At 42.5% G+C, this 17,094-nt stretch overlaps 1 protein-coding gene across 1 annotated transcript in view; it reads right to left on the minus strand.

Annotated features, from left to right (window-relative positions):
* The window catches only part of LOC117531961 (latent-transforming growth factor beta-binding protein 2), a 291,027-nt gene that overhangs the window by 36,144 nt on the left and 237,789 nt on the right, over positions 1 to 17,094 (minus strand). The window contains exons 29-30 of the mRNA XM_034195149.1: positions 6,044 to 6,166; positions 2,989 to 3,117 (exon numbers count right to left, since the gene is read on the minus strand). Of these exons, the coding sequence (XP_034051040.1) occupies positions 2,989 to 3,117; positions 6,044 to 6,166 (252 nt within the window). The remainder of the gene's footprint in view (positions 1 to 2,988; positions 3,118 to 6,043; positions 6,167 to 17,094) is intronic.

The following is a 17,094-nucleotide window of genomic DNA, read 5'->3' on the forward strand; positions in this document are numbered from 1 at the left end:
GTCTGAGAGTCCTTCAGGTGGCTTTTGGCAAACTCCAGGCTGCTATGTGGCTTACATCTGACCACTCTACCATACAGGCCTGATTGGTGGATTGATGCAGAGATGGTTGTCCTTCTGGAAGGTTCTCCTCTCTCCACAGAGGAATGCTGGAGCTTTGACAGAGTGACCATAGTGACTAAGGCACTTCTACCCCAATCACTCAGTTTAGATGGGCGGCCAGCTCTAGGAAGAGTCCTGGTAGATCTGAATGTCTTCCATTTAAGGATGACGGAGACTACTGTGCTCATTGGGACCTTCAAAGCAGTAGAAATGTTTCTGTATCCTTCCCCAGATTTGTGCCTTGAGAGAATCCAGTGTTGGAGGTCTACAGACAATTCCTTTGACTTCATGCTTGGTTTGTGCTCTGACATGCATTGTCAACTGTGGGACCTTATATGTAGACAGATGTGTGACTTTCCAAATCATGTCTAATCAACTGAATTTACCCCAGTTGGACTCCAGTTAAGCTGTAGAAACAGCTCAAGGATGATAAGTGGAAACAGGATGCACCTGAGCTCAGTTTTGAGCTGGGGATACATATGGACATGTGATTTCTTAGTCTTTTATTTTTAATAAATTTGCAAAAATAAAAAAAAAAGGGCTTTTTTCCACATTGTTATTATGGGGTATTGTGTGGAGAATTTTGGGGAAAAAGACAAATTTTGACCATTTTGGAATAAGGTTGCAACATAACAAAATGTGGAAAAAGTGAAGTGCTGTGAATACTTTCTGGATACACCATATATATATATATATATATATATATATATATATATATATATATATATATCTTGCATAAACAAAGGCTGATTGATGAACACGGCTGCATGCAGATTTAGAAGATTTACAGTTTTTAAATGAAATAATTGAAGAGTAGACAGTTGGTATTCAGCGTCCTAGATTGCCTTAGAATGCAAGAAAAAAGTTATAGATTTTTAAAGAGTAGGGCCGTACCTCAGGCACACACAACCAAATCACAATCTCACCTGAAGCTCGATCCTCCCCTGCTTACGATCCACCGGTGGGCTGACACTGATTTTTCATTTCTACTTTCACAAAAATGTGGAAAGAAACACAAATGCATTTTGCCAATAGGGTCAAAAGGTCAAAGATGAATGTCTCTGTGTCACAACATTGAGTTTCCACTCCCACACTCCCAACACAGCAGCAAAATAAGTTTGTTCCACCGCACATGGCACATCGTTTGATTTCGGGCTATCACCTGTGTTCTGATTTTTGGATGAGAAATTCGCAGGTCGAGGTCAAAATCAAGTACAGAATGTAAGTAACATGTAATATGACATGTTAGACTAAACCTTCATGATGCACGTTAGCCTCAGGATGGGCCTTGAGTGGGTGATGTGGATGAATTGGTTGTCATGGGAACTGTGAGTATGGCAAGCCCACCATTGTGAAATGTTCCCAATTTTATATATATAGATATATATATATATATATATAGATATATATATATATATAGATATATATATATATAGTCACCCTACGTCTGCAGCCTTGATGTTACTAACAGTTTAGCATCCAGTAGTAAATTGCATGGTTCCAGAACACATGCAGCCAGGTTTCTAGCGATAAATAACTCATGGCACTTGGGCAGGGCCGATGCCAATAATCTATCCACTCGTCCTGTTTGTCACTGTGGAGTGATTGCATTAAGATCACCCACCTGCCAAAGCACATTTTGTTCCACTAGATCTGAACTGTCATCCAGATCTGTGCTAAAGCCTACACATTTCATAAATGCTGTCACTGCAAATATGACCAAAGATTTCCGAAAATATCAGTGCAATAGTTCCAGAGTAATTAAGGGAAATGTAAAAAAAAAGAAGAAAAAAAAGACCCTGGCTTCATCCTTCACAGCTCTGCTCCAAGATTTAATGGGTTCTTCCTTGGCTTGTACTTCATTCCTCCCACTAGCTCCGTGAAATCAGAGTTTTTGTGTAACTCTCCTGACAGACAGATGAGCAAACAAACCAGCCTACAAACGCCAATAAAATCATCATCTTCTTGGTGGAGGTGATGATTTAAAGCATGAAACGGGATGAAATTGGGAACATTTCACAATGGTGGGCTTGCCATAGTCACAGTTCCCATGACAACCAATTCATCCACATCACCCACTCAAGGCCCATCCTGAGGCTAACGTGCATCATGAAGGTTTAGTCTAACATGTCATATTACATGTTACTTACATTCTGTACTTGATTTTGACCTCGACCTGCGAATTTCTCATCCAAAAATCAGAACACAGGTGATAGCCCGAAATCAAACGATGCGCCATGTGCGGTGGAACAAACTTATTTTGCTGCTGTGTTGGGAGTGTGGGAGTGGAAACTCAACGTTGTGACACAGAGACATTCATCTTTGACCTTTTGACCCTATTGGCAAAATGCATTTGTGTTTCTTTCCACATTTTTGTGAAAGTAGAAATGAAAAATCAGTGTCAGCCCACCGGTGGATCGTAAGCAGGGGAGGATCGAGCTTCAGGTGAGATTGTGATTTGGTTGTGTGTGCCTGAGGTACGGCCCTACTCTTTAAAAATCTATAACTTTTTTCTTGCATTCTAAGGCAATCTAGGACGCTGAATACCAACTGTCTACTCTTCAATTATTTCATTTAAAAACTGTAAATCTTCTAAATCTGCATGCAGCCGTGTTCATCAACCAGCCTTTGTTTATGCAAGACCTTATGCACCCCCCCACCCCCACCCACTCCGTACCTGACGCTAGGTTGGAGGTGATGCAGTTTAAATGCATGCAAACAGCAAAAGTGGGTGCAAAGAGATTTGCAAACAGCAGTCGGGTTTTGTCCTCACAGCAGTAACCAGGAAGACGGTTTAGCAGCTTTACAGACCACCGTATGACAACAGCGTGTGCGGCGCGTTCCATTTGTGGACACTCGACTTTAAGTACACTCAGCTTGAACACTAACCGCAGTCTGTGGCATCTGCGCTCTCCACACCCAGCTGGCAGCCCATGAAGCAGCGGTAGGAGCCGATGGTGTTCTCGCAGCGCCAGGTACCACACACAGAGCTTCCAAATTCCTTGCATTCATTCTGGTCTGTGCAAAGAAGACAGAGAGGGAGAGGGAGAGAGAGAGAGAGAGAGAGAGACCAGTGTCGGTGTCAGACAAGCAGAAGAACAAATGCAACCACATGTGCAGTCAGAGAGTGACACAGGCACACATGCTCATGTTCCCTCGTAGAGCTGCTTCCTGGTGTAATGTCGATGCAGCAGGAGCTGGCCAGGAGGCCTGTGGTGCTGGATGTCTTCAGTAAATGCAGCAGGCTGCAGAAATGGCCAAGAACAATATTATCATAGCAACTAAAGAAGTTGTAAAGGAGCTAAAGGGAGAGGTTCCAGAGGGAGAAACACCTCCTGCTCACAATAGAGTAATTCATGCTTTCCTCAGGGGAGAGCCACACTATCCAGGTACACTTCAGTCCTCCTCATTTAGTAGAACCCAGTTGTCTCTGGTTTTATAAATCAATCACTGCAAAGTTATCAGGTTGACTATGAACGAGTAATGCCAGATCAGAGAAGAGAACACTGGACAAACTGCTGGACATTATGGATTTTATGTATTTATTTTTTTAGCCTTTATTTATACAGGCAGTCCCTTGAGACTCAATGCCTCATTTGCAAGAGAGACCTGTGGATGATGCCAGTCTCCCTCTGCACACCGTCATCAGCACCCAGAGGAACCTCTTCAGCCACAGACTGCTCCTTCCCAAGTGCAGGACCAACAGACTGAAAAACTCCTTTGTCCCTCAGGCCATCAGACTGTACAACTCCTCATTCAGAGGGAGGAGGAGTAACAGGAAGACAGAGAACAAGAAGGAGAGGAACAGTCGTAGCCAGTAAACCAGTAGTGATCAGTATTTCTGGTATTTATATATTTATATTTATATTTGCAAATTGTTTTTTACTTTCACTTTTGATGCTCTGTGTGCTTCTTACACTGTTTGCTGCTACACAATGCTGCTGGAAGCTCAATTTCCCTGATGGAGTTTTCCCAAGGGATTAATAAAGTTCTATCTAATCTAGATCAGCGAGATATAACATCAGTACATGTCAACTCTTTTGACAACTAACTGCATTGTTTTTTTCCACCATGTATGGCTTGATTTCAACAAATTGAAAGATAATTGCTGTCAAAATAGACCCCCCCCCCCCCCCCCCACCATTGAAATATTGTGAAATACCCACAGAACAGGAGTTTTACTCCCAAGAATATTCATGTTTGGTGCATGATTACAACATCAGAGGATTGCACTCCAGTTTTATCAACGGTTAAAAAAATGGGTAGTTGAATTTAAGTAGGGAAGAGACACTTGAAAAAGATTCAAGGTCTCCATGGCCTGCAGCTGCCACCACTGAGGAACACCTTAATTGTGTTTGCCACATGGGGATGGCAAATAACTAGCCATCAAATAACGAATGCTTTTGCAATATACTATGAGAGACCTGAGAACATTCTGCATGAGCAACTTGGAATATCAAAGGTTTTTACTCAGTGCGTGCTTTGCCTTCTGGCCCTAATCAAATCACACCAGACTCAACAAGTCACTGGAGAACATGGAGCATTTTTAAAGTAGATGCATTTCCTAACTCGGGATGACTGACTGATCCATCACTTTGAATGAAAAACAAGAAGCAATCCATGCTTTGGTTGTTTTATCTGCGGGAAGTTGATGGCCTCAGCTTGCTGGGATGTAAAGGGCAATGTGTTTCCAGCCCACAGTCCACAAATCCAAACCATACATGCTGAGTACTATCCCACTTTGGTCGACATGGTAACTTTTGCCTCACAGCAAGAAGGTTGTGGGATTGCTTGCCACGTGGTCCTTTCTGTGTGGAGTTTGTTTGCATGTTCTACCTGTGTTCATGGGAGTTTCCTCCAGGTGCTCTGGTTTCCTTCCACTTCCAAAGACATGTATGTTATGTGAATTGGTGACTCTAAATTGATCACCGGTATCTGTGCAAGTATTTGTCTGTGTATATGTGGCCCTGCAATAGACCGGTGTCCTGTCCAGGGTGTACCCTGCCTCACAGCATGTGACTGCTGGGAATGGCTTCAGAATGAACTAATGAACTATTCCACATTGGTGAAGTTGCAATGCCAAGTTATCTTGGCTTTATTTAGACTACCAGTTCAAATCAGATTTATTGCATATATAATTCAAATCTGATCTCACTGATTGACTGTCCACATTATACACAGCAAGTGACAAGATCCGATCCATGTGTCTGTGAGGCAATCCTTATTTTCTGTTTTATTCACATTGGTTGCTATAGTAATGACACAGTGCCTGTAAGTGAATATAGTTGATATTATATATGGATACAAGGATCTGCCTCCCAGAGCACCAAACCAGCATGATTCCTGTATGGGTGGGGTAAACACGAACCTTAGGTGGTGCCAAAAATAAGAGACATAACATAACAGACCCAGAATCAGATCTGAGCAGTCAGACCAAAACAAATTGGAGGAAAATGTAATTTGAATGTCAAACACATTTCAAACACCCAATAAATGAGGCTTGAAAAGATTTGGAAAAACAGATTTCATGTGACTTTTGACCATTCATATTTGCAACATCGGATCAGATTCAAATCAGATAAATATGGTTTTTATTGGCACTATGAACAAAGCCCAAGTCCACCAGGAAAGCTGATGCGGTCCGTTGTTTCATCAGGACAATTCCCCAGCTCAGAAGTTGACGGTTGCTGATGTTGCTGTGCAGTACTTGGGCTTCCACCCAAATGACCATCCACAACGCTCTCCTAATTTAGCAACATCTGCGTTTGCAAGAACTGTTTGAGCATTGCTGATGTCATATTTGCACCTGACAACTTTTTTGAGCGTCATCATGAAAAACATCTGTTCCAAGGAGATCAAACACTGCAGCATCAATGGCAGAAGACCTTCATAGAAATCTCGGGACAACGTTTTACAGACAGTAATCACCATTATACCTTCTTACCTTCACAGTCTGCTGTCTCTTCGTTGAACTTGAAGCCGGACTCGCATAAACACAGGTAAGAGCCTATAGTGTTGAGACATTGTCCTCGAACACACACGTTGTCTTTACTGCATTCATCCATATCTAAGGTGGACAGAAGAAAAAGCACAGTGTGAGAGAGACCGATGACGGGACAGAGGGTGGGATACTGCAAGATTTGTTACGTAATAATTATCACTAAATAACCGTATATATACTCAGTGTTCATTACATCCACAGGGAACGCCACTCCCGCTCATAAAAAGAAGGATGTGTAATCAAACGCTTGTCTGAACACAAGATGCATGGTTGGTGATTTGCAGGGCTTAATGGTATACTGGAAAACAGGAAACAAAAACATCGACCTCAGCTTCTCAGACTGAGAACATTCCCTCTGACTTTTACAAATGAACAATGCATGCCACATGCTTGATTAGCTGTAAATTGGTGGATGATTGCCCCATTACGCCATAAGTTGCAAAGTACTGTACGTGGACCTGCGGTTAAAGGTGATGGGAAGGCCGGGAATGACAGAGAGTTCAGCACATGGGAAAAGCCTTCCCCTGGGGTTTTTAATTGGATGATTCTTTCAGACCAAGTGGAAACCTCTCGTCATGAAAAATTAAGCCAACGTGGAAGTGCCAAATCCTGAATGGCTACATTTGGCTGGCTCCAAAAGCTAGTCACGAACTATCCTGTTAGAATTCCAAACTTTACAGAAGAAAATTTTTTAACCAGGTACAAAAAAAAATTAAAGATTTTTTTTTTTCTCCATAGCTAGTTTCCACATTCAACTGAATGTAGGGGTGATTTTTTTATAACTCATCTGTTAAAGCTGTTTTAAGCAATAAAGTGATGCATAATTGGGGGCGTGGTGACTTTGAGTGACAGCAAGTGTGTGCCAGCTGGTTTAGGGCCCCGCTGGAGGCCTGCAATGGCTGCTAGCTGCTGTAGTCTTGACTGTGTCTGTCATTTCAAGGGACTTTATGACAAATGACTGAGCAAATATGGTTTGCTGTGCGGGTAACTGTATTCACAGACCATCTAAAATAACTTGTGTATATCACTAATCAGCAGGTATCCATAGTTTAGCCATTGTTACTCCATGGTAGCCGAGACAATATGCCAGTCATGACTGCTAACAAATCTCTAGCAAGTCAACATTACGAAAACCATCACACAAAAAAAATCTGCAAAAAACAAACAAACAACAACAACAAAAAAACGTTAATAAACACATGAACCCAGGTCAGCTTGTTATGTAACTCCATGATGGGAGTGTGTTTCATTTGTCACACCCTGGTTATGTTGGCCTTGCACACGTGCTAGCTCTTTAGACTGTATATATAGTGGACCCATAGGTTTTCTATAGAGACACGGAACAGCCAATATGAAGCCCAAGTCTGGGTGTTGCCATGTTGCCAGCGGTGGCCGTGCTCATTCCAGCGATGTCACAATGAATTTACTAATGGATAAAGGGGTGGAGCACGGGTGACTCAGTGTGTGATGAAAAAAGGCTGAACACGCCCCTCTTGTTGAGCCCAAACCAACTAAGCTAACAGGCTAACCACTGGTAGGGTGTTTATTAAATCATATTTTTGGGACTGGGCAGTGGTTTTTGAAACATGTTTCATTGGTGTCTGTATAAAAAGTTGTGAGCCACTTATTTTCTCAGTAATCATACATTAACCGTTGGGGTTTTTCTGTTAATTATTGTATGGCTTTTGCCTTACAATATAAAGCACCTTGGGGCAACTGTTTGTTGTGATTTGGCGCTATATAAAAAAATTGATTTGATTTGATTTGATTAACGGGATGTAACAGGTTAAGTTAATGATAGCTGCTAAAAGTGCTAATGCCGTTAGCATGTAACATCAAATAAGACGCAAGTTCCATACAGTGCAAATACTGCAGTAGGGACGTGCATAAGACGTAAAATATATCTGTGTGAAGTGCTGTGAATCCTTTCTGGATGCACTGCAGATATTATATAAATATTTACATAATAGTGTGTTGCTCGTGGGGATCCACAGGCTCAAGATTGGATAGTGTTTATAAAATAGGTAGCTGACATTTTTCAAGGGTGGTAATAAATCATGCAATGTTTCTACAATGAGGTAGAATGGCGTAATATCCGTAGTTTCTCCAAACACATTACTCCTATCAGCATTTTGTTTTGGCGGCATTCATTCTTGAACCAAACCACATAAGCATACCAGATGTCAATTGCCAGCTCTCCACAGTTTGCCTGTGATCGAAATTATACGCATGCACACAGTTTTTTTTTTTTTTTTTTATCTTTTCTGCATTCTTCTGCAAGCGGGTGCTTTTAATTTCACACATTCACAAACAGAGACAGTGGTGGAAGACATCAAAAGCACTACACTTTTCACTCATGGCACCGGCAACATGACACTTAACTCACTCATGGCAACAGCAACATGACACTAAACTGACTATACCAACTGAACTACAAAAATACAATAAGTCAGTAACACAACCAACACTGTTAAACTAACATGAAGCACAATAACAACATTTAAAATTCCCAAACTCCAAACTCCCATGATGCATTGCAGCACAATGTCCAATGTTCACTGGTTAGTTAATATTGCTAATTCCTCCAAAAATATTAGTCAACGTTCCGTATCAGCACTGTTCATCTTTGACCCAAAATACATCTTCTTCTGCTTTGTCTTTCGGCTGTTTCCGTTAGGGGTCGCCACAGCAGATCAATCAATCAATCAACTTTTTTTTTTATATAGCGCCAAATCACAACAAACAGTTGCCCCAAGGCGCTTTATATTGTAAGGCAAGGCCATACAATAATTATGAAAAACCCCAACGGTCAAAACGACCCCCTGTGAGCAAGCACTTGGCAACAGTGGGAAGGAAAAACTCCCTCTTAACAGGAAGAAACCTCCAGCAGAACCAGGCTCAGGGAGGGGCAGTCTTCTGCTGAGACTGGTTGGGGCTGAGGGAAAATCAATCGTTTCCATCTCACCCTGTCCTCTGTATCTTCCTCTGTCACACTAACCACCTGCATGTCCTCTCTCAGCACATCCATGAACCTCCTCTTTGGTCTCCCTCTTCTCCTCCTGCCTGGTGGCTCCATCCTCAGCATCCTTCTCCCTATATACCCTGGGTCCCTCCTCTGCACATGTCCAAACCATCTCAATCTTGCCTCTCTGACTTTGTCTCCAAACCGTCCCACCTGAGCTGTCCCTCTGATATGTTCATTCCTAATCTTGTCCATTCTTGTCACTCCCAAAGAGAATCTCAACATCTTCAGCTCTGCCACCTCCAGCTCTGCCTCCTGTCTTTTTGTTCGTGCCACTGTCTCTAAACCATACAACATAGCTGGTCTCACTACTGTTTTGTAAACTTTCCCCTTCACTCTTGCTGATATTCTTCGGTCACAAATCACTCCTGCCACCTTTCTCCACCCACTCCACCCTGCCTGCACTCTCTTCTTCACCTCTCTACCACACTCTCCATTACTTTGAACAGTTGACCCCAAATATTTAAACTCATCTACTTTCACCACTTCTACTCCTTGTAACTGCACTATTCCACTGGGCTCCCTCTCATTTACACACATGTACTCAGTCTTGCTTCTACTGACTTTCATTCCCCTTCTCTCCAAAGCATATCTCCACTTCTCCAGAGTAGACTCAACTTGCTCTCTACTCTCACTACAGATCACAATGTCATCTGCAAACATCATAGTCCATGGGGACTCCTGTCTGATCTCATCTGTCAACCTGTCCATCACCACTGCAAACAAGAAAGGACTCAGAGCTGATCCTTGGTGTAATCCCACCTCCACCTTGAATGAGTCTGTCATTCCGACTGCGCATCTCACCGCTGTCACACTATTCTTGTACATGTCCTGCACTACCCTAACATACTTCTCTGCCACTCCAGACTTCCTCATACAATGCCACAACTCTTCTCTTGGCACCCTATAATAAGCTTTTTCTAAGTCCACAAACACACAATGTAACTCTTTCTGTCCTTCTCTGTACTTTTCCAACAGTATTCTCAGAGCAAACTGTAGTGCTCTTTCTCGGCATGAAACCATATTGCTGCTCACAGATCTTCACCTGTTTTCTAAGCCTAGCTTCTACTACTCTTTCCCATAACTTCATGCTGTGGCTGATCAGCTTTATGCCTCTGTAGTTACAGCAGCTCTGCACATCACCCTTGTTCTTGAAAATAGGAACCAGCACACTTTGTCTCCACTCCTCAGGCATCCTCTCACTTTCCAAGATTTTATTAAACAATCTGGTTAGAAACTCTACTGCCATCTCTACTAGACATTTCCATGCCTCCATTGGAATGTCATCTGGACCAACTGCCTTTCCACTCTTCATCCTCTTCATAGCAGCCCTCACTTCTTCCTCGCTAATCTCTTTTACTTCCTGATTTACTCTCACCACATCATCCAGCCTTTTCTCTCGCTCATTTTCTTTATTCATCAACTCTTCAAAATATTCCATCCACCTTCTCAGCACACACTACTCACTTGTCAGCACATTACCATGTGCATCTTTACCACCCTAACCTGATGCACATCCTTTCCAGCTCTGTCCCTTTGTCTGGCCAATCGGTACAAGTCCTTTTCTCCTTCCTTACTATTCAACTTCTTGTACAGCTCGCAATATGCCTTTTCCTTTGCTTTTGCCACTTCTCTTCTCGCCTTACACCGCATCCCCTTGTACTCCTGTCTACTTTCTTCATCTCTCCGACTATCCCAAAACTTTTTCGCCAACCTCTTTCTCCTTATGTTTTCCTGGACCTCTTCATTCCACCACCAAGTCTCCTTGTCTTCCTTCCACTGTCCAGATGTCATACCCAGTACTGTCCTAGCTGTCTCCCTCACCACATCTGCAGTATGTTTCCAGTTGTCCAAAATTGCTTCCCCTCCAACTAGTGCTTCTCTCACCTGCTCGCTAAATTTCACACAACAGTCTTCCTCCTTCAGCTTCCACCATCTCATCCTTTGTTGAGCTCTCACTCTCTTCTTCTTCTTTACCTCTAAAGTCATCCTACAAACAATCATCCTATGCTGTCTAGTGACACTCTCTCCTGCTACCACCTTATAGTCTGTGATTTCTTTTAGCTTGCATCTCCTATAAAGAATGTAGTCCACCTGTGTGCACCTTCCTCCACTCTTATATGTTACCCTGTGCTCCTCCCTTTTCTTAAAGTAGGTATTCACCACAGCCATTTCCATCCTTTTTGCAAAATCAACTACCATCTGTCCTTCCCCATTCCTATCCTTGATACCATATCTACCCATTACTTCCTCATCACCTCTGTTCCCTTCACCAACATGCCCACTGAAGTCTGCTCCTATCACCACTCTTTCATGCTTGGGCACACTCTCCACCAACTCATCTAACACACTCCAGGAATCTTCTTTCTCCTTCATCTCACAACCTACCTGTGGGGCATATGCACTGATGATATTCACCCCTTCAATTTTCAACTTCACACTCATCACCCTGTCAGACACTCTCTTAACCTCCAACACACTTTTAACATACTCTTCCTTTTAAATGACCCCAACACCATTTCTCTTCCTGTCCTCACCATGGTACAACAACTTGTACCCACCGCCAATGCTCCTGCTCTTACTTCAATCAATCAATCAATCAATCAATTTTTTTATATAGCGCCAAATCACAACAAACAGTTGCCCCAAGGCGCTTTATATTGTAAGGCAAGGCCATACAATAATTATGTAAAACCCCAACGGTCAAAACGACCCCCTGTGAGCAAGCACTTGGCTACAGTGGGAAGGAAAAACTCCCTTTTAACAGGAAGAAACCTCCAGCAGAACCAGGCTCAGGGAGGGGCAGTCTTCTGCTGGGACTGGTTGGGGCTGAGGGAGAGAACCAGGAAAAAGACATGCTGTGGAGGGGAGCAGAGATCGATCACTAATGATTAAATGCAGAGTGGTGCATACAGAGCAAAAAGAGAAAGAAACAGTGCATCATGGGAACCCCCCAGCAGTCTACGTCTATAGCAGCATAACTAAGGGATGGTTCAGGGTCACCTGATCCAGCCCTAACTATAAGCTTTAGCAAAAAGGAAAGTTTTAAGCCTAATCTTAAAAGTAGAGAGGGTGTCTGTCTCCCTGATTTGAATTGGGAGCTGGTTCCACAGGAGAGGAGCCTGAAAGCTGAAGGCTCTGCCTCCCATTCTACTCTTACAAACCCTAGGAACTACAAGTAAGCCTGCAGTCTGAGAGCGAAGCGTTCTATTGGGGTGATATGGTACTACGAGGTCCCTAAGATAAGATGGGACCTGATTATTCAAAACCTTATAAGTAAGAAGAAGAATTTTAAATTCTATTCTAGAATTAACAGGAAGCCAATGAAGAGAGGCCAATATGGGTGAGATATGTTCTCTCCTTCTAGTCCCCGTCAGTACTCTAGCTGCAGCATTTTGAATTAACTGAAGGCTTTTTAGGGAACTTTTAGGACAACCTGATAATAATGAATTACAATAGTCCAGCCTAGAGGAAATAAATGCATGAATTAGTTTTTCAGCATCACTCTGAGACAAGACCTTTCTGATTTTAGAGATATTGCGTAAATGCAAAAAAAGCAGTCCTACATATTTGTTTAATATGCGCTTTGAATGACATATCCTGATCAAAAATGACTCCAAGATTTCTCACAGTATTACTAGAGGTCAGGGTAATGCCATCCAGAGTAAGGATCTGGTTAGACACCATGTTTCTAAGATTTGTGGGGCCAAGTACAATAACTTCAGTTTTATCTGAGTTTAAAAGCAGGAAATTAGAGGTCATCCATGTCTTTATGTCTGTAAGACAATCCTGCAGTTTAGCTAATTGGTGTGTGTCCTCTGGCTTCATGGATAGATAAGCTGGGTATCATCTGCGTAACAATGAAAATTTAAGCAATACCGTCTAATAATACTGCCTAAGGGAAGCATGTATAAAGTGAATAAAATTGGTCCTAGCACAGAACCTTGTGGAACTCCATAATTAACTTTAGTCTGTGAAGAAGATTCCCCATTTACATGAACAAATTGTAATCTATTAGACAAATATGATTCAAACCACCGCAGCGCAGTGCCTTTAATACCTATGGCATGCTCTAATCTCTGTAATAAAATTTTATGGTCAACAGTATCAAAGCAGCACTGAGGTCTAACAGAACAAGCACAGAGATGAGTCCACTGTCCAAGGCCATAAGAAGATCATTTGTAACCTTCACTAATGCTGTTTCTGTACCATGATGAATTCTAAAACCTGACTGAAACTCTTCAAATAGACCATTCCTCTGCAGATGATCAGTTAGCTGTTTTACAACTACCCTTTCAAGAATTTTTGAGAGAAAAGGAAGGTTGGAGATTGGCCTATAATTAGCTAAGATAGCTGGGTCAAGTGATGGCTTTTTAAGTAATGGTTTAATTACTGCCACCTTAAAAGCCTGTGGTACATAGCCAACTAACAAAGATAGATTGATCATATTTAAGATCGAAGCATTAAATAATGGTAGGGCTTCCTTGAGCAGCCTGGTAGGAATGGGGTCTAATAAACATGTTGATGGTTTGGATGAAGTAACTAATGAAAATAACTCAGACAGAACAATCGGAGAGAAAGAGTCTAACCAAATACCGGCATCACTGAAAGCAGCCAAAGATAACGATACGTCTTTGGGATGGTATGAGTAATTTTTTCTCTAATAGTTAAAATTTTGTTAGCAAAGAAAGTCATGAAGTCATTACTAGTTAAAGTTAATGGAATACTCAGCTCAATAGAGCTCTGACTCTTTGTCAGCCTGGCTACAGTGCTGAAAAGAAACCTGGGATTGTTCTTATTTTCTTCAATTAGTGATGAGTAGAAAGATGTCCTAGCTTTACGGAGGGCTTTTTTATAGAGCAACAGACTCTTTTTCCAGGCTAAGTGAAGATCTTCTAAATTAGTGAGACGCCATTTCCTCTCCAACTTACGGGTTATCTGCTTTAAGCTACGAGTTTGTGAGTTATACCACGGAGTCAGGCACTTCTGATTTAAAGCTCTCTTTTTTAGAGGAGCTACAGCATCCAAAGTTGTCTTCAATGAGGATGTAAAACTATTGACGAGATACTCTATCTCACTTACAGAGTTTAGGTAGCTACTCTGCACTGTGTTGGTATATGGCATTAGAGAACATAAAGAAGGAATCATATCCTTAAACCTAGTTACAGCGCTTTCTGAAAGACTTCTAGTGTAATGAAACTTATTCCCCACTGCTGGGTAGTCCATCAGAGTAAATGTAAATGTTATTAAGAAATGATCAGACAGAAGGGAGTTTTCAGGGAATACTGTTAAGTCTTCTATTTCCATACCATAAGTCAGAACAAGATCTAAGATATGATTAAAGTGGTGGGTGGACTCATTTACTTTTTGAGCAAAGCCAATAGAGTCTAATAATAGATTAAATGCAGTGTTGAGGCTGTCATTCTCAGCATCTGTGTGGATGTTAAAATTGCCCACTATAATTATCTTATCTGAGCTAAGCACTAAGTCAGACAAAAGGTCTGAAAATTCACAGAGAAACTCACAGTAACGACCAGGTGGACGATAGATACTAACAAATAAAACTGGTTTTTGGGACTTCCAATTTGGATGGACAAGACTAAGAGTCAAGCTTTCAAATGAATTAAAGCTCTGTCTGGGTTTTTGATTAATTAATAAGCTGGAATGGAAGATTGCTGCTAATCCTCCGCCCCGGCCCGTGCTACGAGCATTCTGACAGTTAGTGTGACTCTGGGGTGTTGACTCATTTAAACTAACATATTCATCCTGCTGTAACCAGGTTTCTGTAAGGCAGAATAAATCAATATGTTGATCAATTATTATATCATTTACCAACAGGGACTTAGAAGAGAGAGACCTAATGTTTAATAGACCACATTTAACTGTTTTAGTCTGTGGTGCAGTTGAAGGTGCTATATTATTTTTTCTTTTTGAATTTTTATGCTTAAATAGATTTTTGCTGGTTATTGGTAGTCTGGGAGCAGGCACCGTCTCTACGGGGATGGGGTAATGAGGGGATGGCAGGGGGAGAGAAGCTGCAGAGAGGTGTGTAAGACTACAACTCTGCTTCCTGGTCCCAACCCTGGATAGTCACGGTTTGGAGGATTTAAGAAAATTGGCCAGATTTCTAGAAATGAGAGCTGCTCCATCCAAAGTGGGATGGATGCCATCTCTCCTAACAAGACCAGGTTTTCCCCAGAAGCTTTGCCAATTATCTATGAAGCCCACCTCATTTTTTGGACACCACTCAGACAGCCAGCAATTCAAGGAGAACATGCGGCTAAACATGTCCCTTCCACTTGGTCTCTTGCACACACAATATGTCTACCTTTCTCCTCTCCATCATATCAGCCAGCTCTCTCCCTTTACCAGTCATACTACCAACATTCAAAGTCCCCACTCTCATTTCCACCCTTCTAGTTTTCTTCTTCTCCCGCTGTTCGTGGCAACGTTTTCCTCCTCTTCTTCGTCGTCTTCGCCCAGCAGTAGTCCAATTTCCACCGGCACCCTGTTGGGCAATAGCACCAGTGGCGGACGTTGTTAACCCGGGCCGCGACCGATCCGGTATGGGAATTCGATTCTGAGTCTGCATAGTTGGGTTGGCTTGTTTTACGCCGGATGCCCTTCCTGACGAAACCCTCCTCATTTATCCGGGCTTGGGACCGGCACTCAGAATGTACTGGCTGCACACCCCATGTGGCTGAGTTCTTGACCCAAAATACATAAGCATACAAAATGACAAATGTCAGTTTCTCCATGATTGAAGCCATACACACACAGAGGCCACTTGGCTATTATAATATATATACACTCAACAAAAATATAAACACAACACTTTTGGTTTTGCTCCCATTTTGTATGAGATGAACTCAAAGATCTAAAACTTTTTCCACATACACAATATCACCATTTCCCTCAAATATTGTTCACAAACCAGTCTAAATCTGTGATAGTGAGCACTTCTCCTTTGCTGAGATAATCCATCCCACCTCACAGGTGTGCCATATCAAGATGCTGATTAGACACCATGATTAGTGCACAGGTGTGCCTTAGACTGTCCACAATAAAAGGCCACTCTGAAAGGTGCAGTTTTGTTTTATTGGGGGGGGATACCAGTCAATATCTGGTGTGACCACCATTTGACTCATGCAGTGCAACACATCTCCTTCACATAGAGTTGATCAGGTTTTCAATTGTGGCCTGTGGAATGTTGGTCCACTCCTCTTCAATGGCTGTGCGAAGTTGCTGGATATTGGCAGGAACTGGTACATGCTGTCGTATACGCCGGTCCAGAGCATCCCAAACATGTTCAATGGGTGACATGTCCGGTGAGTATGCCGGCCATGCAAGAACTGGGACATTTTCAGCTTCCAAGAATTGTGTACAGATCCTTGCAACATGGGGCCGTGCATTATCCTGCTGCAACATGAGGTGATGTTCTTGGATGGCACAACAATGGGCCTCAGGATCTCGTCACGGTATCTCTGTGCATTCAAAATGCCATCAATAAAATGCACCTGTGTTCTTCATCCATAACAGACACCTGCCCATACCATAACCCCACCGCCACCATGGGCCACTCGATCCACAACACTGACATCAGAAAACCGCTTACCCACACGACGCCACACACGCTGTCTGCCATCTGCCCTGGACAGTGTGAACCGGGATTCATCCATGAAGAGAACACCTCTCCAACGTGCCAAACGCCAGTGAATGTGAGCATTTGCCCACTCAAGTCGGTTACGACGACGAACTGGAGTCAGGTCGAGACCCCGTATGTGGAGGTCCTGGGCTGGTGTGGTTACACGTGGTCTGCGGTTGTGAGGCTGGTTGGATGTACTGCCAAATTCTCTGAAACGCCTTTGGAGACGGCTTATGGTAGAGAAATGAACATTCAATACACGAGCAACAGCTCTGGTTGACATTCCTGCTGTCAGCATGCCAATTGCACGCTCCCTCAAATCTTGAA

Source organism: Thalassophryne amazonica, chromosome 19 (genome assembly GCF_902500255.1).
Source record: "Thalassophryne amazonica chromosome 19, fThaAma1.1, whole genome shotgun sequence".
Lineage (NCBI taxonomy): Eukaryota > Metazoa > Chordata > Actinopteri > Batrachoidiformes > Batrachoididae > Thalassophryne > Thalassophryne amazonica.